The sequence below is a fragment of the Pristiophorus japonicus genome, chromosome 8 (genome assembly GCF_044704955.1).
Source record: "Pristiophorus japonicus isolate sPriJap1 chromosome 8, sPriJap1.hap1, whole genome shotgun sequence".
In the NCBI taxonomy this organism is placed as follows: Eukaryota; Metazoa; Chordata; class Chondrichthyes; family Pristiophoridae; genus Pristiophorus; species Pristiophorus japonicus.
The window spans coordinates 19,684,567-19,710,250 of record NC_091984.1 but is presented as its reverse complement, the minus strand read 5'-3'; the positions used below and the strand labels follow the sequence as shown (position 1 = coordinate 19,710,250).

Genomic DNA, 25,684 nt, shown 5'->3' with positions numbered 1-25,684 from the left:
ACTGAAGGGGTTGACTGTGGATGGGCAATGGCAGACATTTAGAGACCGCATGGATGAACTACAACAATTGTACATTCCTGTCTGTCGTAAAAATAAAAAAGGGAAGGTGGCTCAACCGTGGCTATCAAGGGAAATCAGGGATAGCATTAAAGCCAAGGAAGTGGCATACAAATTGGCCAGAAATAGCAGAGAACCCGGGGACAGGGAGAAATTTAGAACTCAGCAGAGGAGGACAAAGGGTTTGATTAGGGCAGGGAAAATGGAGTACGAGAAGAAGCTTGCAGGGAACATTAAGACGGATTGCAAAAGTTTCTATAGATATGTAAAGAGAAAAAGGTTAGTAAAGACAAACATAGGTCCCCTGCAGTCAGAATCAGGGGAAGTCATAACGGGGAACAAAGAAATGGCGGACCAATTGAACAAGTACTTTGGTTCGGTATTCACTGAGGAGGACACAAACAACCTTCCGGATATAAAAGGGGTCGGAGGGTCTAGTAAGGAGGAGGAACTGAGGGAAATCCTTATTAGTCGGGAAATTGTGTTGGGGAAATTGATGGGATTGAAGGCCGATAAATCCCCAGGGCCTGATGGACTGCATCCCAGAGTACTTAAGGAGGTGGCCTTGGAAATAGTGGATGCATTGACAGTCATTTTCCAACATTCCATTGACTCTGGATCAGTTCCTATGGAGTGGACGGTAGCCAATGTAACCCCACTTTTTAAAAAAGGAGGGAGAGAGAAAACAGGGAATTACAGACCGGTCAGCCTGACATCGGTAGTGGGTAAAATGATGGAATCAATTATTAAGGATATCATCGCAGTGCATTTGGAAAGAGGTAATATGATAGGTCCAAGTCAGCATGGATTTGTGAAAGGGAAATCATGCTTGACAAATCTTCTGGAATTTTTTGAGGATGTTTCCAGTAGAGTGGACAAGGGAGAACCAGTTGATGTGGTATATTTGGACTTTCAGAAGGCTTTCGACAAGGTCCCACACAAGAGATTAATGTGCAAAGTTAAAGCACATGGGATTGGGGGTAGTGTGCTGACATGGATTGAGAACTGGTTGTCAGACAGGAAGCAAAGAGTAGGAGTAAATGGGGACTTTTCAGAATGGCAGGCAGTGACTAGTGGGGTACCGCAAGGTTCTGTGCTGGGGCCCCAGCTGTTTACACTGTACATTAATGATTTAGACGAGGGGATTAAATGTAGTATCTCCAAATTTGCGGATGACACTAAGTTGGGTGGCAGTGTGAGCTGCAAGGAGGATTCTATGAGGCTGCAGAGCGACTTGGATAGGTTAGGTGAGTGGGCAAATGCATGGCAGATGAAGTATAATGTGGATAAATGTGAGGTTATCCACTTTGGTGGTAAAAACAGAGAGACAGACTATTATCTGAATGGTGACAGATTAGGAAAAGGGCAGGTGCAAAGAGACCTGGGTGTCATGGTACATCAGTCATTGAAGGTTGGCATGCAGATACAGCAGGCGGTTAAGAAAGCAAATGGCATGTTGGCCTTCATAGCGAGGGGATTTGAGTACAAGGGCAGGGAGGTGTTGCTACAATTGTACAGGGCCTTGGTGAGGCCACACCTGGAGTATTGTGTACAGTTTTGGTCTCCTAACCTGAGGAAGGACATTCTTGCTATTGAGGGAGTGCAGCGAAGGTTCACCAGACTGATTCCCGGGATGGCGGGACTGACCTATCAAGAAAGACTGGATCAACTGGGCTTGTATTCACTGGAGTTCAGAAGAATGAGAGGGGACCTCATAGAAACGTTTAAAATTCTGACGGGGTTAGACAGGTTAGATGCAGGAAGAATGTTCCCAATGTTGGGGAAGTCCAGAACCAGGGGACACAGTCTAAGGATAAGGGGGAAGCCATTTAGGACCGAGATGAGGAGGAATTTCTTCACCCAGAGAGTGGTGAACCTGTGGAATTCTCTACCACAGAAAGTTGTTGAGGCCAATTCACTAAATATATTCAAAAAGGAGTTCGATGAAGTCCTTACTACTAGGGGAATGAAGGGGTATGGTGAGAAAGCAGGAGTGGGGTACTGAAGTTGCATGTTCAGCCATGAACTCATTGAATGGCGGTGCAGGCTAGAAGGGCCGAATGGCCTACTCCTGCACCTATTTTCTATGTTTCTATGTTTCTATGTTTCTAAACTCTGAATAAATATTTTGTAATCAGTCTTTACGGTAGAGGACACTAACAATATTCCAACAGTGGATAGTCTAGGGGGTATAGAGGGGGAGGAACATAACACAATCACAATCACTAAGGATGTGGTACTCAGTAAGATAATGGGAATAAAGGCAGATAAATCCCCTGGACGGATGGCTTGCATCCTAGGGTCTTAAGAGAAGTAGCGGCAGGGATTTGGGATGCATTGGTTGTAATTTACCAAAATTCCCTGGATTCTGGGGAGGTCCCAGCAGATTGGAAAACTACAAATGTAACGCCCCTATTTAAAAAAGGAGGCAGACAAAAAGCAGGAAACTATAAACCAGTTTGCCTAACATCTGTGGTTGGGAAAATGTTGGAGTCTATTATTAAAGAAGCAGTAGCAGGACATTTGGAAAAGCAAAATTCGGTCAGGCAGAGTCAGCATGGTTTTATGAAGGGGAAGTCATGTTTGACAAATTTGCTGGAGTTCTTTGAGGAGGTAACAAACAGGGTGGATAAAAGGGAATCAGTGGATGTGGTGTATTTGGACTTCCAGAAGGCATTTAACAAGGTGTCACATAAAAGGTTATACACAAGATAAATATTCACGGGGTTGGGGGTTATATATTAGCATGGATAGAGGATTAGCGAACTAACAGAGATCAGAGAGTTGGGATAAATGGTTCATTCTCAGGTTGGCAATCAGTAACTAGTGGGGTGCCGCAGGGATCAGTGCTGGGACCCCAACTATTTACAATCTATATTATCAACTTGGAAGAAGTGACTGAGTATAACATAGCCAAGTTTGCTGACGATACAAACATGGGAGGAAAAGCAATGTGTGAGGAGGACACAAAAAAATCTGCAAAAGGACATAGACAGGTTAAGTGAGTAGGCAAAAACTTGGCAGATGGATTATAATGTTGGAAAGTGCAAGGTCATGCACTTTGACAGAAAAAAAATCAAAGAGCAATGGAGAAAGATTGCAAAGTGCTGCAGTACAGTGGGACCTGGGGGTACTTGTGCATGAAACACAAAAGGATATTATGCAGGTACAGCAAGTGATCAGGAAGGCCAATGGAATCTTGGCCTTTATTGCAAAGGGGATGGAGTATAAAAGCAGGGAAGTCTTGCTACAGCTATATAAGGTATTGGTGAGGCCACACCTGGAATACTGCGTGCAGTTTTGGTTTCCATATTTACGAAAAGATATACTTGCTTTGGAGGCAGTTCAGAGAAGGTTCACTAGGTTGATTCCGGGGATGAGGAGGTTGACTTATGAGGAAAGGTTGAGTAGGTTGGGCCTCTACTCATTGGAATTCAGAAGAATGAGAGGTGATCTTATCGAAACGTATAAGATTATGAGGGGGCTTGACAAGGTGGATGCAGAGAGGATGTTTCCACTGATGGGGGAGACTAGAACTAGAGGGCATGATCTTAGAATAAGGGGCCGCCCATTTAAAACAGAGCTGAGGAGAAATTTCTTCTCTCAGAGGGTTGTAAATCGTGGAATTCGCTGCCTCAGAGAGCTGTAGAAGCTGGGACATTGAATAAATTTAAGACAGAAATAGACAGTTTCTTAAACGATAAGGGGTTATGGGGAGCGGGCGGGGAAGTGGAGCTGAGTCCATGATCAGATCAGCCATGATCTTATTGAATGGCGGAGCAGGCTTGAGGGGCTGTATGGCCTACTCCTGTTCCTATTTCTTATGTTCTTATGTTCTTAGGATAGAGGTGCACAGGATAGAGGTGCAGAACAGCAGAGAACAATAGAGGTGCTGAGGTTGCAGGAGGCGCTATCCCCATATGTGGGTGTAACCGCAGAGGCTGAGCTTCCTAAATCTATTGGCAGGTGGCTGCCGACATCTGCAAAAGAGCTGCTCCCAGCTGGGCCTGCTGGCCATGTATTGCCCACTGCTGTAAAAGTGACCACTGCCCTCAATTTCTTTGCCTCTGGCTCCTTCCAATGCGCCACCAGAGATATGTCGAGGGTCTCTCAGTCGGCTGTCCATCAATATATACGACAGGTCACAGATGGGTTGTTTCCCAGTCAACTTCTCCGTGACGACAATAGCCAGAATAAGCGGGCACTCAAATTTGCCTCTCAGGCTGGCTTCCCACATGCACAGGGTGCCATCGACTGCACACACGTGGAAATCCGAAGACCCCCACAGCAACCAGGAGTTTTTATCACCCGCAAGGGATTTTATTCCAACAAAGTGCAGCTGGTGTGCACGCACTAGAAGGGGTTCATGCAGATGTGCGCCAAATTACCTGGGAGATGTCTTGATGCCTTGCTACAGTGGCAGTCTGACATTCCAGGCCCTTTTGTTCCAGGAAGCAGACTTAAGGGGTGGCTAATAGGAGGCAAGAATTAGCTCCTTCAAACTTGGCTCGTGACACCTGTGAGGAACCCCCACCAAGTGAGGCACAGGAGCGCTGCAACTAAAGCCACATGATTACTAGGTGTTTCACCGAGCAAGCCATTGGATTGTTGAAGAGGCACTTTAGGTGCCTGGATAGGTGTGGAGGCACCAGCGAGGGTGTCCAGAATGAGAGTGGTGTGCTGCACCCTGCACAACATTGCACAGTGGCCAGGATTGCAGCTGGAGCAGGACGAAGGGCGCTGCACTCATCTTTAGATGAGGAGAACATAGAGCAGGAGGAGCAGGAAGAGGAGGAGGAGGAGGAGGTGGAGGAGGAGTCAGCCGCTTACCTTGCTGCTCGAGATGCCAGGGATTTCCTCATATCCTGAAGGTTCACCTAGTGTGAAACGTAAGAAATTAAATCCTGCGGCCCGCTCCCACCACCAGCACCAACGACCTGCCCCCACAACCCCCCCTTGCTATCATCATCATCATCACCATAGGCAGTCCCTCGAAACGAGGATGACTTGCTTCCACGCTAAAAAAAGATGAGTTCACAGGTGTTTTAAGGAAGGACCTAAGATTCCAGGTCCTGAACTGCATCCTGAAGGGTGGAAGATGCCTGTGCGTGGATTTTGTTAATGTGTGGTGGTCTTTGCACACCAGCCACCACACGGGCTTGACAGAGCTCAGTCTTGGTCCAGTGGCAAGGGATAACCAAGACGACTGGAGACCTGTTCTGCTGCATGGACCTACTGCGCACACATATCGCAGTGTGGGTTGCCTCTGAGCCCTCGCTCTCCTGGGCCCCGAACTCACGCCTCTCCTGGGCCCCGATCACGTCCCTCTACAATCTCTCACTGCTCCTTCGCCCTGACCTCGCCGCTCCTGCTGTACCTGCCCACGCTCCAATCACTGACCTGGACCTTGCTGACGTCACTCTTCGCTGCCGTCACCCTCCTGCACCAGCTCGCGCTGCTCCCTGAAGTAGCATGCCTCCACACTGCTCCCGGGGCCTCCACACTGCTCCCGGGGCCTCCACACTGCTCCCGGGGCCTCCACACTGCTCCCGGGGCCTCCACACTGCTCCCGGGGCCTCCACACTGCTCCCGGGGCCTCCACACTGCTCCCGGGGCCTCCACACTGCTCCCGGGGCCTCCACACTGCTCCCGAGGCCTCCACACTGCTCCCGAGGCCTCCACACTGCTCCCGGGGCCTCCACGCCGCTCCCGGGGCCTCCACACCGCTCCCGAGGCCTCCACGCTGCTCCGAAGGCCGCTCGCCATTCCTTTTATGGCCCCGACCTGCCGCTGGTGTTCTCACGCAGGTCGGGGCCTCCAGGCGGCATGGAGCGGCGAGCGGCCCCTTTCTCTAAACAGTCCTTCAATCACCCATACACATTGCACATCTGCCCAATGGGTCCCGCCATGAATCGCCGATCGTCATCAAACAAGTGAAAGGGCGAGTTGCCACTCAGGATGGATTAATGGGAAAGACGTGAAAGTGGTGCTATTCAATAAATTTTATGTGGCATTATAAAAAAAGGAAACTTAACAACATTACATGTTGTCAAACACCCATGTGCCTACCCTTGGTGAATTATAGTTTCTTAAACTTATGCTTCCAATTGCTTCGAGATGCTGCATCCCATGTGGCTTCAGCGAGGTAGGGGCAGGCTGTTCAGATCCCTGCCCTGACTGCTGAGATGCTTTTGGCCTATGCCTCTGGGTTTTGGAGCCCCACCAAAGACTGCTCCACCTGTGTAGGGGGAGACTTTACTGTCGGGAGATGAGGCAGCATGTAGGGTACTGGCTGGGGGTGGGCGGGGGCAACAGGTGAGAAGAGGGAGCACTTTGAGCGGAGTTCCCACTTCCATGTTCCCTTTCACCATCATCCCTCTCCTAGGCCAGTGCCTCATCACTCCTGCCACTCTGCTGCAGACTAGCTTGGTGAAGATCAGTGACACATTGTAAGATGAAGGGGTTGTCTTATGAAGAAAGGTTGAGCAGGTTGGGCCTATACTCATTGGCGTTTAGGAGACTGAGAGGTGATCTTATTGAAACGTATAAGATTCTGAGGGGGTTTGACAGGGAAGATGCAGAGAGGATGTTTCTCCTCGTGGGGGAATCTAGAACTGGAGGGCATAGTTTCAGAATAAGGAGTCGCCCATTTAAAGTAGAGATTTGGAGGAATTTCTTCTCTCAGCGGGTCGTGAATCTTTGGAAGTCTCTACCCCAGAGAGCTGTGGAGGTTGGATCTTTGAGTATATTTAAGATGGGAATAGACATATTTTTGAAAGATAAGGGAGTCAAGGGTTATGGGGAGCAGGCAGGGAAGTGGAGTTGAGGCCAAGATCAGATCAGCCATGATCTTATTGAATATGGAGCAGGCTCGAGGGGCCGAATGGCCTACTCCTGCTCCTATTTCTTATCTTCTTATGTAAGGCCTCGGATAAGATATCCACCATCCTGTTTAAGGCAGCAGAACAGTTAGAATCCAAAGTCTGCACGACCGTGACCATGGCCTGCATGGATTCATTTGCCAGCCAGGCGTGAAGCTCCATGGAGGCGGCCACTCTCTCCATGGCAGACAGTCTGGCAATTATCTGCACCACCAATCCTTTACTGTTTGAGTTGGACTCCATCCTCTTCGCTATTGTGGAGAATGTGCGTATCGCGTCTCTCAATACCTCCCAAACTTGCTGATTTATCTCTATCATTTTCTTTCTCAGTGATGGTCTCCGGGGTTAGGCATCCGCATCCAGCTAACCATAGCTTGGATAGGATTGAGACCCCGCCCCCCCCCCTCGCAATGCAAGCTCTCCACAGCAGTCCCTGCCACCAGTGTCTGCTCGTGTTCACTTGTGAATCGCCAGGTGAAAACTCAACTGACTGTCTAACTGGACCCACGTGTGCGACCATTTGCACTGGTGCATGGTGGTACAACATTGTGAGTGAATGAAGGTCATGGTTATTCACCCAATGCGTGCAGCGCATCCGGTGGGCGTGGCTATGAGACAGATACATCACATTGTGTAAGGATTGGGGGGAGTTCTAGCAGTAGTTAGATAAATGGGAAGTTGAGGAAGTGCCTAGAAAGCGAAGGATGGGTGGTGATGAAACTAAAGGGTCTGAGGAGTGAAGTGATGGAGTATGCTTAGAAAGATAGAGTGAAGGGGTGGGGTTTATAGCTCAGGCAGTTGAACCATCAAATGTACCCACCTTTCCTGACCTGATTTTGTCATTAAACTGCTTCCTGCACTGCATCCAACAAGACCAGGGCACAATGCTCCTGTTACTTAACTCTTCAGTCACCTACAACCATACCTTCTTGGTGAGACCCGCAGGTTTCTTCCTCTCATTGATGGGGAAACGTATGTCCCTCCAGCTCCTGACTGCACACAGCAATCGTACAAACTAAACAGCACATTTTTAAGCTCCTCTCCCATCAGGTCAGTAGAGCACTAGGGGGAGAAATTCGGGAGCACCCAATTTGGGGCACTAACTTTTAAAAGTCTGAAAAATTAATGCCAGGCGCTAATGTTTTCAAACTTTTAAAAAATTCAGCAGTTGCGCTCCAGGAAGGAAGTGGGAGGAACTGGAACACAAAATCAGCCGCTCCAGGTCCTTCCTGGAGCGTGATCGGCAGCGGGCGGGGCCAGTGAGTGGAGCAGCGCTGAACACTGGGCCGTGCAGCGCTGCCGCGTTGAAAGGCTCCTTCCCTCCCTTAAAGGGAAAGGCCATCGCGGCAGGCTCTGCGAAGAACACAAACTTACCTTCTCCACGACAGCGGTCGCGCTCCCGCCCGGTCAGCCCGGCACTCGGCTGATCGATCCCGGGAAGGAACCCACTAAAAAACCTGCAAGAGAGAGGGTATATTTTTGTTTTTACTTACCTCGCCCACCTTGCCTTGAAGGTACGCCCCCGAAGTGCCTGATCTCCCGATGGCTGCCTCCTCTAGCTGTCGGTGTTTTCAGCCGGAGTTGCTGCAGGGTCCAGAACGCAAGTTCAAGTCTGGGGCACTACCGGGGTGATGCGCACGGTGATAACATCACGATCTACGGGCGAAGGATATCAGGGAGCAACGCCGTATTACCGCTGCAAAACTCCCGCCGAATATGGCGGGAGTCAATGTTATCGCCACGTCCAGTCACAACCTGGTTAGCGCCTGTTTTCGCTCCCCCCAGAGGTGATCATAGAAACATAGAAACATAGAAAATAGGTGCAGGAGTAGGCGATTCGGCCCTTCTAGCCTGCACCACCATTCAATGAGCTCATGGCTGAACATGCAACTTCATTACTCCATTCCTGCTTTCTCGCCATACCCCTTGACCCCCTAGTAGTAAGGACTACATCTAACTCATTTTTGAATATATTTTGTGAATTGGCCTCAACAACTTTCTGTGGTAGAGAATTCCACAGGTTCACCACACTCTGGCTGAAGAAGTTTCTCCTCATCTCGGTCCTAAATGGCTTATCCCTTATCCTTCGACTGTGACCCCTGGTTTTGGACTTCCCCAACATTGGGAACATTCTTCCTGCATCTAACCTGTCAAAACCCATCAGAATTTTAAACGTTTCTATGAGATCCCCTCTCATTCTTCTGAATTCCAGTGAATACAAGCCCAGTTGATCCAGTCTTTCTTGATAGGTCAGTCCCGCCATCCTGGGTGAACCTTCGCTGCACTCCCTCAATAGCAAAAATGTCCTTCCTCAAGTTAGGAGACCAAAACTGTACACAATACTCCAGGTGTGGCCTCACCAAGGCCCTGTACAACTATAGTAACACTTCCCTGCCCCTGTACTCAAATCCCCTCGCTATGAAGGCCAACATGCCATTTGCTTTCTTAACCGCCTGCTGTACCTGCATGCCAACCTTCAATGACTGATGTACCATGACACCCAGGTCTGGTTGCACCTCCCCTTTTCCTAATCTGTCACCATTCAGATAATAGTCTGTCTCACTGTTTTTACCACCAAAGTGGATAACCTCACATTTATCCACATTATACTTCATCTGCCATGCATTTGCCCACTCACCTAACCTATCCAAGTCATTCAGCAGCCTCATAGCATCCTCCTCGCAGCTCACACTGCCACCCAACTTAGTGTCATCTGCAAATTTGGAGATACTACATTTAATCCCCTCGTCTAAATCATTAATGTACAATGTAAACAGCTGGGGCCCAGCACAGAACCTTGCGGTACCCCACTAGTCACTGCCTGCCATTCTGAAAAGTACCCATTTATTCCTACTCTTTGCTTCCTGTCTGACAACCAGTTCTCAATCCATGTCAGCACACTACCCCCAATCCCATGTGCTTTAACTTTGCACATTAATCTCTTGTGTGGGACCTTGTCGAAAGTCTTCTGAAAGTCCAAATACACCACATCAACTGGTTCTCCCTTGTCCACTCTACTGGAAGCATCCTCAAAAAATTCCAGAAGATTTGTCAAGCATGATTTCCCTTTCACAAATCCATACTGACTTGGACCTATCATGTCACCTCTTTCCAAATGCACTGCTATGACATCCTTAATAATTGATTCCATCATTTTACCCACTACCGATGTCAGGCTGACCAGTCTATAATTCCCTGTTTTCTCTCTCCTTCCTTTTTTAAAAAAGTGGGGTTACATTGGCTACCCTCCACTTGATAGGAACTGATCCAGAGTCTATGGAATGTTGGAAAATGACTGTCAATGCATGCGCTATTTCCAAGGCCACCTCCTTAAGTACTCTGGGATGCAGTCCATCAGGCCCTGGGGAATTATCGGCCTTCAATCCCATTAATTTCCCCAACACAATTTCCCGACTAATAAGGATTTCCCTCAGTTCCTCCTCCTTACTAGACCCTCTGACCCCTTTTATATCCGGAAGTTTGTTTGTGTCCTCCTCAGTGAATACCGAACCAAAGTACTTGTTCAATTGGTCTGCCATTTCTTTGTTCTCCGTTATGACTTCCCCTGATTCTGACTGCAGGGGACCTACGTTTGTCTTTACTAACCTTTTTCTCTTTACATATGGGAGGCGCTATGGGGGCCAATTGCTCGGCCCTAATGTTTTCAGCTAAATACTTTGGCGCATTAATTCTATGCCTTTTTCAGAGAAAATGCAGCAGAACCCAGTACTGCCAGTACCATGGGGGATCAGAATATTATTAATTATTGTGATGCCACAAAATAATTTCATGGCACTATGTTTGGAATACATGAGAGAATTGTGCCAATATTTAAACTTTCTGAAATGTCAAGCAGAAGTACCTTTTATATTTCACAGAAAGTGAAAGCATTGGTTTCATTATTTTGAACAAAAATGCTTCTGTTTCTACAGGTAGAGTATTTGTTCATGAATGGGCCCATCTCCAGTGGGGAGTGTTTGATGAATATAACGATTTGGTGCCCTTTTATATATCCAGCGATGGGATCTCTGAAGCAACGAGGTATGACAATTCTAATGTTCAGTGAACATAGTTTTGTGAGATTTCTAGATAAGGCTACGATACCTGAAAGATTAATAAAGTCTTGGATTTATATAGCATCTTTCATGACCTAAGGACGTTCCAAAGCACTTTACAGCCACCGCTGATCTTTTTGAAGTGCAGTCACTGTTGTAATGCAGGAAACGCGACAGCCAATGTTTCACACAGCAAGCTCCAACTAACAGTAATTTGTTATTGACCAGGAAACCTGTTTTGAGTGATTGAGTGATAAATATTGTCCAGGACACCGCGGAGAACTCCCCTCTTTGAAATATTGCCATGGGATCTTTCATGTCAATCTGAACAGACGGGGCCTTGGTTTAGTGTGTCATCTGAAAGAGAAATGCATTTCTGTTTTTGTAACCTGCTGCAGTAGGTGTGTTGACACAGTTCAGCCAGCACGTTGCTCAGGTAGCTTGGTGGTGTCGCTCAGTCATGGACTGGAAGGACTTGTGTTTCTGGCAGCGTGCCAACAAAGGTGGTAAAATTATTCCTAACTAGTACAGAGTTGTTCAACCTTTTGGAGCAGACTGGGGTGTGGGGTGGGGGTGGGGGCAGGGGGCAGTGGATTGGAGGGGGGTGGCAATGTATCTCAACAGAAGAGTGGGCTATATATGATGAAAATGCAAAATGGGCCTAAATGAATTTCCACTCCTTGATCTTTTCTAAATAAACAGATCTAATCTCGTTAAATGGTTTCTTGTTATAGAAATATTATCCGGAATCAAATACATTTTTTATTATTATTTTGAATTCAGGTGTTCAAAAGAAATAAAAGGAAAGACTGCTGATTGCACAGGCAGTTCCTGTTCACCATGTTACATTGATGCAAGCACAAGGTTGCCGAATGGCGATTGTAAATTTTTCCCAGAGAAGGGTCAGAGTTCATCATCTTCAATAATGTACCTACAGGGACTGTCAAATGTAAGTGGAGTCACCAGAAGGTGCTTTTCTCAACTGTTACTTAGTTTATCATATTAGCAGCAGGACATCATTCCAGGATATCCTATGGCAGCCTCCTAGATCCAACTATCTTCAGCTGTTTCTTCAATGACCTTCCTTTCAGTATAAGGTCAGAAGTGGGGTAGTTTGCTGATGATTGCAAAGTGTTCAGCTCGATTTGTAATTCTTAAATATTAAAGCAGTCCATGACCGCATGAAACAAGACCTGGACAACATGCAGGGTTGGGTTGATAAGTGGCAAATAAAATCTACACTACACAAGTGCCAGGCAATGACCATCTCCAATAAGAGAGAGTCTAACCACTTCCACATGGTATTCAATAGCATTAAAATAAGAACATAAGAACATAAGAAATAGGAACAGAAGCAGGCCAAACGGCCCCTCGAGCCTTCTCCGCCATTCAATAAGATCATGGCTGATCTGATCATGGACTCAGCTCCACTTCCCCACCTATTCCCCATAACCCCTTATCCCCTTACCGTTTAAGAAACTGCCTTAAATTATTTCTGTCTTAAATTTATTAAATGTTCCAGCTTCCACAGCTCTCTGAGGCAGCAAATTCCACAGATTAACAACCCTCTGAGAGAAGACATTTTTCCTCAGCTCAGTTTTAAATGGGCATCCCCTTATTACAAGATCTAGTTCTAGTCTCCCCCATCAGTGGAAACACCTCTCTGCATCCACCGTGTCAAACCCCCTCATAATCTTATACGTTTCGATAAGATCACCTCTCATTCTTCTGAATTCCAATGAGTCGAGGCCCAACCTATTCAACCTTTCCTCATGTCAATCCCCTCATCTCCGGAATCAACCGAGTGAACCTTATCTGAACTGCCTCCAAAGCAAGCATATCCTTCCGTAAATATGGAAACCAAAACTGCACGCAGTATTCCAGGTGTGGCCTCACTAATACCTTGTATAGCTGTAGCAAGACTTCCCTGCTTTTATACTCCATCCCCTTTGCAATAAAGGCCAAGATTACATTGGCCTTCCTGATCACTTGCTGTACCTGCATACTATCATTTTGTGTTTCATGCACAAGTACCCCCAGGTCCCGCTGTACTGCAGCACTTTGCAATCTTTCTCCATTTAAATAATAACTTGCTTTTTGATTTTTTTTCTGCCAAAGTGCATGCCCTCACACTTTCCAACATTATACTCCATCTGCCAAATTTTTTCCCACTCACTTAGCCTGCCTATGTCCTTTTGCAGATTTTTTGTGCCCTCCTCACACATTGCTTTTCCACCCATCTTTGTATCATCAGCAAACTTGGCTACGTTACAATCGGAGTTCCTCACCACCAATATCCTGAGGGTCGCCATTAGCCAGAAACTCAATTGGATCAGTCACATAAATGTTGTGGCTCCTAGAATAGGTCAGAGGCTGGGTATTCTACAGTGAATGGCCCACCTCCTGACTCCCAAAAGCCTCTTCATCACCTACAAGACACAAGTCAGGATTGTGATAGAATACTCTCCACTTGCCTGCTTGAGTGCAGCTGCAAACACATTCAAGAAGCTCGACACTATACAGGACAAAGCAGCCTGCTTGATCGGCAGCCTGTACACCACCTTAAACATCCATTCCCTCCACCACCACCGCACCGTGGCTGCAGTGTGTTCTATCTACAGGTTGCACTGCAGCATCTCGCCAAGGCTTCTTCAACAGCAGCTCCCAAACCTGTGATATCAAGCATCTAGGACAAGGACAGCGGGTGCAGAGAAACATTATCACCTTCAAGTTCCCCTCCAAGTCACATACCCAACCCGACTTGCCGATATATCACTGTTCCTTCATCTTTGCTGAGTCAAAATACTGGAACTCCCTCCCTAACAGCACTGTGGGAGCAGCTTCACACATGGACTGCAGCTCACCACCACCTTCTCAAGGACAGCTCGGAATGGGCAATAAATGCTGGCCTTGTCAGTGACATCCACACACCGAGAATGAACATGAACATATATTAAACTGGGAGAGTTTAACTTTATTGGAGACCTGCAATCTCTGAGCACCGCTCTCGCCTTTTTACAGCAGGTTGGGAGTGACCAGTCTCCATTGGAGCACTAATAGAAAATACTTGCATTTTCCACACCTCCAGTTTCCTGTCTCGGGATACATAGAGTCAGGCCCTGGAGAATGGTGAAAGTGCTGAGTTTGCCTTCTTTATATTATTGGATGACATTGATAGGGGGAGGGCAGTATGCACCGTATAACAACATAAGAAATAAGAGCAGGAGTAGGCCATTTGGCCCATCGAGCCTGGTCTGCCATTTAATAAGATCATGGCTGATCTGATCTTGGGCTCAGCTCCACTTCCCTGCCTGCTCCCCTTATCGTTCAAAAATCTGTCTATCTCCAACTTAAATATATTCAATGACCCAGCCTCCACAGCTCTCTGGGGCAGAGAATTCCACAGATTTATGACCCTCTGATAGAAGAAATTTCTCCTCATCTCTATCCTAAATGGGCGACCTCTTATTCTGAAACTATGCCCCCTAGTTTTAGATTTCCCCACGAGGGGAAACATCCTCTCTGCATCTACCCTGTCGAGCCCCATCAGAATCTTACATGTTTCAATAAGATCACCTCTCATTCTTCTAAACTCCAATGAGTATAGGTCCAACCTGCTCAACCTTTCTTCATAAGTCAACCCCTTCATCTCAGGAATCAACCTAGTGAATCTTCTCTGAACTGCCTCCAATGCAAGTATATCCCACCTTAAATAAGGGGACCAAAACTGGACGCAGTACTCTAGATGTGGCCACACCTGTACCCTGTACAGCTGTAGCAGGACTTCCCTGCTTTTATACACCATTACCCTTGCAATAAAGACCAACATTTCATTTGCCTTCCTGATTACTTGCTGTACCTGCAAACTAACTTTTTGTATTTCATGCACAAGGACCCCCAGGTCCCTCTGTACTGCAGCATTTTGTAATTTCTCTCCATTTAAATAATAATTTGTTTTTTTATTTTTCCTGTAAAATGTGGATAAACTCACACTTTCCCACATTATACTCCATCTGCCAAATGTTTGCCCAAGTTATCTACTATAAAGAGGGATATCATGAAAAAGCATTTTGTCTTTTGCAAACACATGTTATGATGTTATCAACACATTATGAGGTTAGTTTCCAACTTTGCCATCAGGTGTAAACCTGCCGTTGTGATATCTTTGGACACCACTACACAAGCACGGACACTACAAGCTGGTTCCGAACAGAACTGTGTCACATGACCTTGCCACATGACATTTTTATTATTATTACATCAGTAGTTGTCATTTTATCAGTAGGCCAATAGGTGGAGCTCTATTACACTTCTCCCTCCTATTGAAGGAGTTAATCATAAAAAAATAATCATTATACACAAGTTGCATGGTATACACAACAAGATATGAACTTATTTTGCCATATTTGCAAATCAAACTTAACCACTGGTTTTCTGTTTTGAACAGGATACCTTTGTTTTTGAACAGAATTTCCAATCTTGTTGTAGGACTTAGACTCATTCTAAGCTGAGCCTGAGGAGAGTTTTTCTCCAAGAGCTGACCTTGATCTACATTTGGACTCTCTACAACTTCAGACTGTGTGGCTGCCTGACTCGGACTCATACTTAAATTCTGACTTTCTGTTGGACTTGTTTCTCGTACATCTGATGTAGGATTTGCTACTGGTACTCTACTTGTAATAAGACTATCTGACTCATCAGAAATAATCGAATCATTCCAACTTTCAACTCCTTCCACATCTGTAGGTAAAATATGATAAACATGAACAAACCTAACCTTTCCATAATCAAACATCTTGACCAAATATGTGCGAAGGCCATATATCTTCCTGGTAACCACTTTAACCATTTACGGTGATGGTTCTTCTCTCTAATCTTCTGTTTCAATTTCACACTTCTGTCTCTTACTCTACCTCTATCATGATTCTCTTTTTGACTTAATTGTTTCTCTTCTATTGACTGTGCCAAGTTTGGCTTAAACAACGAGAGCCTGCTTTGTGGCTGACATTTGAGAAACAACTCTGCTAGTGTTCTACCAGTAGTGGTATGAGGATTATTACAATAAGTAATCAGAAAATGTGCCAGTATGTAGTCGAGCGACAACTGCCGTTTCCTTGGATTTGGACCCAACATTTGCTTGATGAGGGCATGTTTTACAATTTGTACTGTGTGCTCTGCTGCACTATTTGAAGCAGGGTGGTACAGTGGAACTTTGGTATGTTTCATACCATTTCTGCTCATGAACTGTGCAAAATCTTCTGAACAAAATTGCAGCCCATTATCAAACACAATTTCTTCTGGGAGGCCATGTGAAGAAACCAATCATCGCAAATTGTCTAGTGTTTTACTTGTTATTTTCCGCATCGGAAACACCTCTACCCACTTCGATTGACTATCAATCACAATGAATAACTGCTGTCCTTCTAGCTCAGCAAAATCTATATGTAACCTTGCCACATCCTGGGAGGCCATTTCCATGGCTGTAATGGTAGTGATGGTGGTTTCTTGCTTACCGATTGACATGTTTTACACTGACTGACGATGTACTCTGTCACTTTATCTAAACCTGACCACCATAAGTAACTGCATACAAAACTCTTGGTCAAGCACATTCCTAGGTGCTGGTCACGAAGATCTTCTAATAATTTGGACCTGAACTTATTTGGGATAACTGCTCTTGCTCCTCACATGATACAATCTTTATCCACTGATAATTCATTCCTACTAACGAAGTATGGATGAATATCTTCCTCTCATATCAGGTTTAGTCATCCATTTGCTATGTAATCATACACCTTTGACATAACTGGGTCATGTTTGGTTGCTTTACTAATCTCTTCAGCTGTGACTTGCAGCTCAACAATGTATGAAAAATAGAACACTTCTTTCCTATTTCGTGTAACTTGTGATGGGGATGGCAACCTGGACATAGCATCAGCATTACTGTGATCAGTTGAAGTGGTCCATGGTGTCCAAGGCCGCGCCGTGGACCTTGATGACTGTTGGGGGGGGGGGCGGGGGGGGGGGAGTGCTATGTGGTGAGGACAGGCTGATGGAGGACCTTTGTCTTATGGATGTTTAGCGGAAGGCCCTTGCTTTCGTACACCTCAGTAAATATGTCAACTATGTCCTGGAGTTCAGCCTCTGTATCTGCACATAAGCAGGCATCTTCTGCTTACTGTAACTCGACGACAGAGGTTGGGGTGGTCTTGGACCTGGCCTGGAGACGCCGCAGGTTGAACATGTTCCCACTGGTTCTGTAGTTTATTTCCACTCCAGTGGGGAGCTTGTTGACTGTGAGGTGGAGCATGGCAGCGAGAAAGATTGAGAAGAGGATTGGGGCAATGGCGCAGCCCTGTTTGACCCTGGTTTGGAAGTGGATTGGGTCTGTGATATCTCGCATATCTCGGGAGCCTCCTATTAACAAGAGCAGGCATCGACGATGAGATCCAACACCGCCTCCAGTGTGCCAGTGCAGCCTTCGGCTAACTGAGAAAAAGAGTGCTTGCAGACCAGTCCCTCAAAACTGCCACCAAGCTCATGGTGTACAGGGCTGTAGTAATACCTTCTCTCCTGTATGGCTCAGAGACATGGACTATGTACAGCAGACACCACAGGCTCCTGGAGAAATATCACTAACGATGTCTCCGCAAGATCCTACAAATTCCCTGGGAGGACAGGCGCACCAACATCAGTGTCCTCGACCAGGCTAACATCCCCAGCATTGAAGCACTGACCACACTCGATCAGCTCCGCTGGGCAGGCCACATAGTTCGCATGCCAGACACGAGACTCCCAAAGCAAGTGTTCTACTCGGAGCTCCTTCACGGCAAACGAGCCAAAGGTGGGCAGCGGAAACGCTACAAGGACACCCTCAAAGCCTCCCTGATAATGGGCGACATCCCCACTGACACCTGGGAGTCCCTGGCCCAAGATCACCCTAAGTGGAGGAAGTGCATCTGAAAGGGCGCTGAGCACCTCGAGTCTCAATGCTGAGAGCGTGCAGAAATCAAGCTCAGGCAGCGGAAAGAGCTTGCGGCAAACCAGTCCCGCCCACCCCTTCCCTCAATGACTATCTGTCCCACCTGTGACAGAGTCTGTGGCTCCTGTATTGGACTGTTCAGCCACCAAAGAACTCACTTCAAGAGTGGCAGCAAGTCTTCCTCGATTCCGAGGTACTGCCTATGATGATGATGATGATCAGCTGATCATCTGTGCTCAATGGCATACGTATATGCTGACAACATCAAAGCCCATCTCTGCATTTGGGCTGCAGTTAAGGTTGGAACTCGGGGCTTTTCGATGGAGGATGGCCTAATGATCAGTAGCTATGGTAAACTTATGACCAAACAAGTATTTGTGAAACTTCTTGACCCCAAAGATCAATGCCAAGACTTTCCTTTCGATCTGCGCATAATTGCACTCACTGGCACTGAGAGTGCTTGAAGCGAAAGCAATTGGTCTCTCCTCCCCACTATGCAGCACCTGAGGGATCACTGCCCCAACTCCATACTGAGAGGCATCACATGCTAGCTTGTTCTCCTTAGATACTTCATAGTGAACGAACATGGTACTCTCTACCAACTGGCTTTTGCACTCTTTGAGTGCTGTGTTGCATTCTTTTGACCATTTCCAATGGACCTGTTTTCTCAACAGCTCATTCACTGGATGTAACACTGTAGCTAAATTTGGTAGGAATTTCCCATAATAGTTCAAAAGACCCAAAAATGATCGAAGTTCAGAGATATTTTTGGGAGTGGGTGCATTTCTGATTGCATCCAGCTTTCCTTTGGTTGGATGTAAACCATCTTTTTCTACTCTGTGCCCTAAATATTCCACTGAGTTTTGAACTATCTCACACATGTGAGCAGTCACTCATAATCTGTGCTTCTCTAGCTGTTTGAGCACTTCATTCAATATGCTGTTATGAATTTGCTGTTTGGTACTGAAATGATTCTGAAATCTAAATAGCACACTGCCCCTTCAATCCCTTGCAAAATCTGGTTTATCATCCTTTGGTAGCCTATTAAATTAATATAGGCCCAGATGAGTATTTATAGTCATGCATTGCATGGACTCCTCATCTAGTTCAAGTTGTAGGTAGGCGTTTGTGAGATCTAACTTTGAGAAGATCTGGCCACCTGTTAGCGTTGTGAACAAATTTTCTACTTTTGGCAATGTATTGGGGAGATTACCTCTAGAACCTGGTTGATGGTTACTTTATAATCACCACACAACCTTACCTTACCATCTGACTTAGGTACAACAACAATGGATGTAGCCCACTTACTTAGATCTACCTTAGAGATAATGTTCTCAGTTTCTAGTCTTTTGAGTTATTGTGCAACTTTCTCCTTGAGTGGATGTGGCTTGCAGTAAACTGGTCTAGCATCCTTCAGCATTCTAACACTCGCCTTGAAGTCTTGGTTCAGACTGCTTGTTTCGCGGAACAACTTTGGATAGTGCTTGATGACATCATCTTTCAATGCAAATTTCGCTTCCACATGAAATCTCATTCCAATCCAGCTTCAGTGATCCCAACCAATTTCTACCTATCAAGGCAGGCTTGTCTCCTGTCACTACTCTGAGAGGCAAGCTCTGAAACTGATCCTTATATTTCACTGGTATGGCGATACTTCCTACAACAGGGATTTGTTCTCCTGAGTAGCCTCGCAGCTCCAGCTTCGATTTCTTCAATTGAAAATCATGCAACTTGTCGAGAGATAGCGATTCCAATAATACCTTCTGGATGCACCAGTGTCGATTTCTATGGTTATCCTGGTTTCTGAAACATCTACCTGGATGACGATACTTTGTGAATTGTTGTTCAATACCCTCGTGCTCCTGCTGACATGTATCTCCAGAACCTACTCATTCTGTTGCTTCTCTTCAAAGCTATGTAGTGTCTGGCAATTTCTACTTCTAGCATTGAAAGTTGGTTTGCTCTTCAGTCGGCACGCCTTTACAAGATGCCCAGTTTTCCTGCAGCAGAAACACTCTGCCTTCACATATGCACAGCTTTAAGTGATGTGTTGTCCTAGGCACCGATAGCACAACTTCAAAGCATTGTTACCTTGGCCAGTTGTTTAGGCCTTGGGGCCCAACTGTCTTTTACTTTTAGCCTGCAGCCAATTCACTTTGGTTGTCTGGTGATTGGAAATGGTGCGAAATTCTCGGGAGTATTGGTCGGTCATATCCATCGACATAACTGTCTGACAAGCTAAAACAAAAATCAAGTTAGGGGTTGTTAACAACTTCCTTCTGATTCCTTCATTTTTCATCCCACAAACAAAACGGTCACATAATGGTCGGTCCTGAAAGTTTCCGAAATGACAGTGAATGGTTGGTTTGTTTTAAAGCAATGTACTCACTGATGTACTACCTTCATCATTTAATTAATTTTGTTTTCCAAAACCATAACTTGCAGCAATTTCCATGGGCTCAGGACTGTAGCGCTGTTCTATTTTGGTTAGTATCTCCGTCAGTGGCACATCCTTTGGCTTGTGGGAGCAATCACATTTTTCAGGGTTTCATACCCCTCGGGGCCTGCTTCAGTCAAAAAAATAGCCCGTTTCCTTTCTAACACCACCCAGTTATGGTTTTCATCATCGGGGACTTCGACAATACTATTCACGGTGAAAAACATTTCTTGCCACTCTACATACGCTCCAAAAGTCTCTTGGTCACGCTGGAACTCACCCAAGCACCCTATTATTCCCATAGGCGTATCCGTCTGGACTCTGGCAATGTCGACAGTTTAGCCAAGTGTGCTTAAAATTTACCTTGAATTTTTAGCTGTTCTGCAAAATAAATAACCTCTCAATGTCTCTCCGTCTTTTGGCAGGATTATCCACCAACAAAAATAGCAGCTAGGGAATCCAAAAATCACATCCTCGACGCCAATCTGTGATATCTTTAAACACCACTACACAAGCACACACACAACAAGATGGCTCTGAACAGAACTGGGTCACATGACTTTGCCACATGACGTTTTTAGTGTTATTACATCAGTAGTTGTTACTACATCAATATTCCACCAGCTGGAGCTCTATTACAGCAGAACCAACCCAATTTCCATCAGAATCAATGGGATACCAATCAGGCGGGTTCTACAACGGGCGGGTGATGGCTCCATCAGTTTAATGCCCAGGGGTGAAGGTACAAATGATCTACCCTTTGTGTCAACTTGGTTCAATGCAGCACTCATGACTCAGAAGGTCATAAATCCAAGCCTCACTAAGATTTTGAATATATTCCGAATTGTACATTTTGCAAGACTTTGCTTCGTGTTTTTAATTAGAGCTGTTTTTTCCCTTGTTCTAGCCACAAGCCCTTTAACTCATGGCACCAATTTTTTTTCAAATATCCAGGTGGTTGAATTCTGCAACAATAAGACTCACAATCCTGAAGCACCGAACATGCAAAACAAAATATGTAATTACAGGAGTACTTGGGACGTGATCAGCAAATCAGATGATTTCAGGAACAGTTCCCCACCACATAATGGTTCAGTGATGCCGACATTTGCACTCCTACAGGCCAAAGACCGCGTGCTGTGCTTAGTCCTTGATGTTTCCGGAAGCATGGGTGCGGTAAGGCTTTTTGTGATATTGGCCTGGAAATCCTAGCCTCCCTGGGTCCATATGGAGTGTGTACGGACCCGGGAAGGCATCGCATAAAACGGTTTTCAGCGCGCAATGCGCGTGTGCTGAAAACCGACTTTTCCGATCTGTCAAGCTCCACCTTGACAAATCCTCCATATCTCGGGAGTGAGGACATTCGCATGGGAAATATTGCAGTATTTACCCATATCTTGCCCAGCAAAACTCCTGAAAACTCTTGCGCCTGATAAAAGCAGGCACATAGCCTAGTTTTACAGGCATAAAAGTTTAAAAAAATACAAAAACATAATATAATAACATTTTAAAAATACATTTTATTGTTAAAAACCCTGCTCACTACAGTAAGTTTATTTTAAACCATAATTAAAAAAACTTTTTAAAATATTGGATTTTTTTTTCGAAGACTTTAATTTCAATGAACTTTAATGATGTGAGGTGTGTTTTTTTATTTTTTATTATGGTGTTTAGTGTGGGTTTTTTTCTCATTAATAGCAATGAGAACTCGTAGATACGGAGTTCTCATTGCTATTAATGAGAAAGCTGTGCAATATTCTATCTGATTGGTTGTGCAGTCACACATGACTGCACCTTCTGCTTCTGAACCTCAAGGATGGGAATGCGCTTTGCAGCACGGGAAGAGAAGGCCTCCCCACCGGATTCGCAGGCTCCTCCGGCATCACCAGGTAAATTCGTAAAAGTTCTCCGGTGGGAGGCGTTCGTCCGAAAGATGCCTCCGACCGGAATTTCAGGGTCATTTATTTCACAGAAAATGTTGATTAATACACAAGTCCCTGTTGTTGTGTGGCTTCACACAGCAAACGAGAGCAGGTCAAAGGTTGGGTATCCTGTGGCGAGTGGCTCACTTCCTGACTCCCCAAATCCTCTCCACCACCTACAATCCACAAGTCAGGAATGTGATGGAATTTCAAAATCTTATTTTTTTTTTTAAATACAGAGTATAAAGAAATCAATTAAATGGTTGTTTGCTAAACATTGCATTGTGTTCCTTTTGGTAAATAGATGAATCGCATTGATAGACTCCGACAAGCAGCCGAGATATTCTTACTGCAGATCATTGAAGCAAGATCACAAGTTGGAATTGTCACTTTTAACAGTGGTGCAACTGTTGAAACAAGTTTGAAAACGATTGATGATGATGTGAGGAATGAACTTGTACAACTGCTACCTACATCTGCTGGCGGTGGAACAAATATCTGCGCAGGGGTTCAGTCTGGTTTTGAGGCAAGACTGTAAAAGCTTAAGGAATCATTAATAATCCATTATTTTCAGTTATTACATTTTCCAGCATTGATGCTAACTGACTACTTTGCAGGTACTTCGTGGTGATGACGGTGCTACAAGTGGTGATGAAATTGTTTTGCTGACCGATGGAAAGGATAGTAGAATACGCTATTGCTTTCCAGAGGTGGAAATAAGTGGAGCTGTTATCCACACCATAGCATTAGGACCACGTGCAGCCAGAGAATTAGAACAGCTATCAACTATGACAGGTAATTAGCACTGAAATCCCTGCAATGATACTTGGGTGACCAGCATGAGGACATTTCACGTGTTTGTTGAAGTTCTTCCCTATTTTATTGTGGTGGAGGCATTAACAGGTTTAAAATCATTTGGCCAGCATTTCAACTGAAATAGTGGACAAAGGAATTTCAGATGAACGCATTCCAAATGTTGGGCAGACATCCAACGGGAAGTTGGTGGGACTTTTTTAAAGCTGAATTTGTTCCTGATGCTGCCCCGCTTTAGTCAAAAGGCCAACTATAACAAGAAGGAACTTGTCCTCAGTGTATTATTTAATTTATCATAAGTGATGTCACACAAGATTCAATAATAGCATAATAAAAACAGTATGCAGCTAACATAATGGTGCTATATATCCATAGATTAGTGGCATAGCTTTCCATAGTATTTACAGCACAGAAACAGGCCATTCACACGGTCCTCCTCCCACCTTCTTCATCTCACCCCTTCAACAACAACTTGTATTTATATAGCACCTCTAACATAATGAAACATCCCAAGGCGCTTCATAGGAGTATTACGAGATAAAAAATTGGACACTGAGCTGCATATATACAAATTAGTGCAGGTGACTAAAAGCTTGGCCAATGAGGTATGTTATAAGGAGCGTCTTGAAGGAGGAAAAAGTGATAGAGAGGCGGAGAGGTTTAGACAGGGAGTTCCAGAGCTTGGGGCCGAGGCAACAGAAAGCACGGCCACCAATGGTTGAGTGATTATAATTAGGGATGCTCAAGAGAGCAGAATTAGAGGAGCGCAGACATCTCGAGGGGGTTGTTGGGCTGGAGGAGATTGCAGAGATAGGGAGGGGGGGGGCGAGGCCATGGAGGGATTTGAAAATAATGATGAAAATAAACGGAAGCCAATGTAGGTCAGCGAGCACAGGGGTGATGGATGAGTGGGACTTAGTGTGAGTTAGAACACGGGCAGCCGAGTTTTACATCACCTTTAGTTTATGTAGGGTAGAATCAGGGAGGCCAGCCAGGAATGCTTTGGAAAAATCAAGTCTAGAGGTAAAAAAGGCATGGATGAGGAATTCAGCAGTGGATGAGCTGAGGCAAGGGCGAAGACGGGTGATGTTACAGAGGTGGAAATATATATAGTTGTGCTGTATATATGTGATCGAAAGTTAATTTCAGGGTCAAATATGAGATCAAGGTTGTGAACAGTCAGTTCAGCCTCAGACAGAAGTTGGGGAGAGGGATTGAGTCAATGTGACATATTCTTTACGATATCACAAACACACACATACAAGATGGCTCTACAGGAACTTGTCAGGTGACCTTGTCACATGATCTTTTTATTGTATCCTGAGTAGTTGCATTACCACAGTAGTCCATTAGGTGGAACTCTATATTACACTTCTCCCTCCTTAATGAAAAAATAATCATAACAAATAATCATCATACATAACTTGAATGGTTATACACAACAAAAGATATGGACTTATTTTTCCATATTTACGAATCAAACTTAACCACTCCGAAGAGGATACCTTCGCTCTCGAACAGAACTTTCGAACATTTAGTGAGTTAGTGTTACCGCAGGTAAAGGGTCCACAGCCAGATAGGGAATGGAAGACCAACATGAAGAGCAGTGCAAGGAAGGTAGTGCAGGGGTCCCCTGCGGTCATCCCCCTGCAAAACAGATACACCGCTTTGGGTACTGTTGGGGGGATGACTCATCAGGGGAGAGCAGCAGCAGCCAGGTTCATGGCATCGTGGCTGGCTCTGCTGCACAGGAGGGCAGAAAAAAGAGTGAGAGAGCAATAGTGATAGGGGATTCGATTGTAAGGGGAATAGATAGGCGTTTCTGCGGCCGCAACTGAGACACCAGGATGGTATGTTGCCTCCCTGGTGCAAGGGTCAAGGATGTCTCGGAGCGGGTGCAGGACATTCTGAAAAGGGAGGGTGAGCAGTCAGTTGTCATGGTGCATATAGGTACCAACGATATCGGCAAAAAACGGGATGAGGTCCTATGAGTCGAATTTAGGGAACTAGGAGTTAAATTAAAAAGTAGGACCTCAAAGGTAGTAATCTCAAGATTGCTACCAGTGCCACGTGCTAGTCACAGTAGAAATCGCAGGATAACTCAGATGAATACGTGGCTTGAGCAGTGGTGCAGAAGGGAGGGATTCAAATTCCTGGGACATTGGAACCGGTTCTGGGGGAGGTGGGACCAGTACAAACCGGACGGTCTGTACCTGGGCAGGACCGGAACCAATGTCCTCGGGAGAGTGTTTGCTAGTTCTGTTTGGGAGGAGTTAAACTAATATGGCAGGGGGATGGGAACCTATACAGGGAGACAGAGGGGAATAAAATGGAGACAGAAACAAAAGATAGAAAGGAGAATAGTAAAATTGGAGGGCAGAGAAACCCAAGGCAAAAAACAAAAAGGGCCACTTTACAGCAGAATTCTAAAGGGTCAAAGTGTGTTTAAAATACAAGCCTGAAGGCTCTGTGCCTCAATGCGAGGAGTATTTGGAATAAGGTGGACGAACTAACTGCGCAGATAGCAGCTAACGGGT

General features: G+C 45.5%; 1 protein-coding gene across 1 annotated transcript in view; it reads left to right on the top strand.

The window, feature by feature from the left end:
• The window catches only part of LOC139269110 (calcium-activated chloride channel regulator 1-like), a 129,744-nt gene that overhangs the window by 17,913 nt on the left and 86,147 nt on the right, over nt 1-25,684 (top strand). The window contains exons 4-8 of the mRNA XM_070888214.1: nt 10,871-10,979; nt 11,777-11,942; nt 21,367-21,588; nt 22,639-22,860; nt 22,952-23,129. Coding sequence (XP_070744315.1) covers nt 10,871-10,979; nt 11,777-11,942; nt 21,367-21,588; nt 22,639-22,860; nt 22,952-23,129 — 897 coding nt within the window. The remainder of the gene's footprint in view (nt 1-10,870; nt 10,980-11,776; nt 11,943-21,366; nt 21,589-22,638; nt 22,861-22,951; nt 23,130-25,684) is intronic.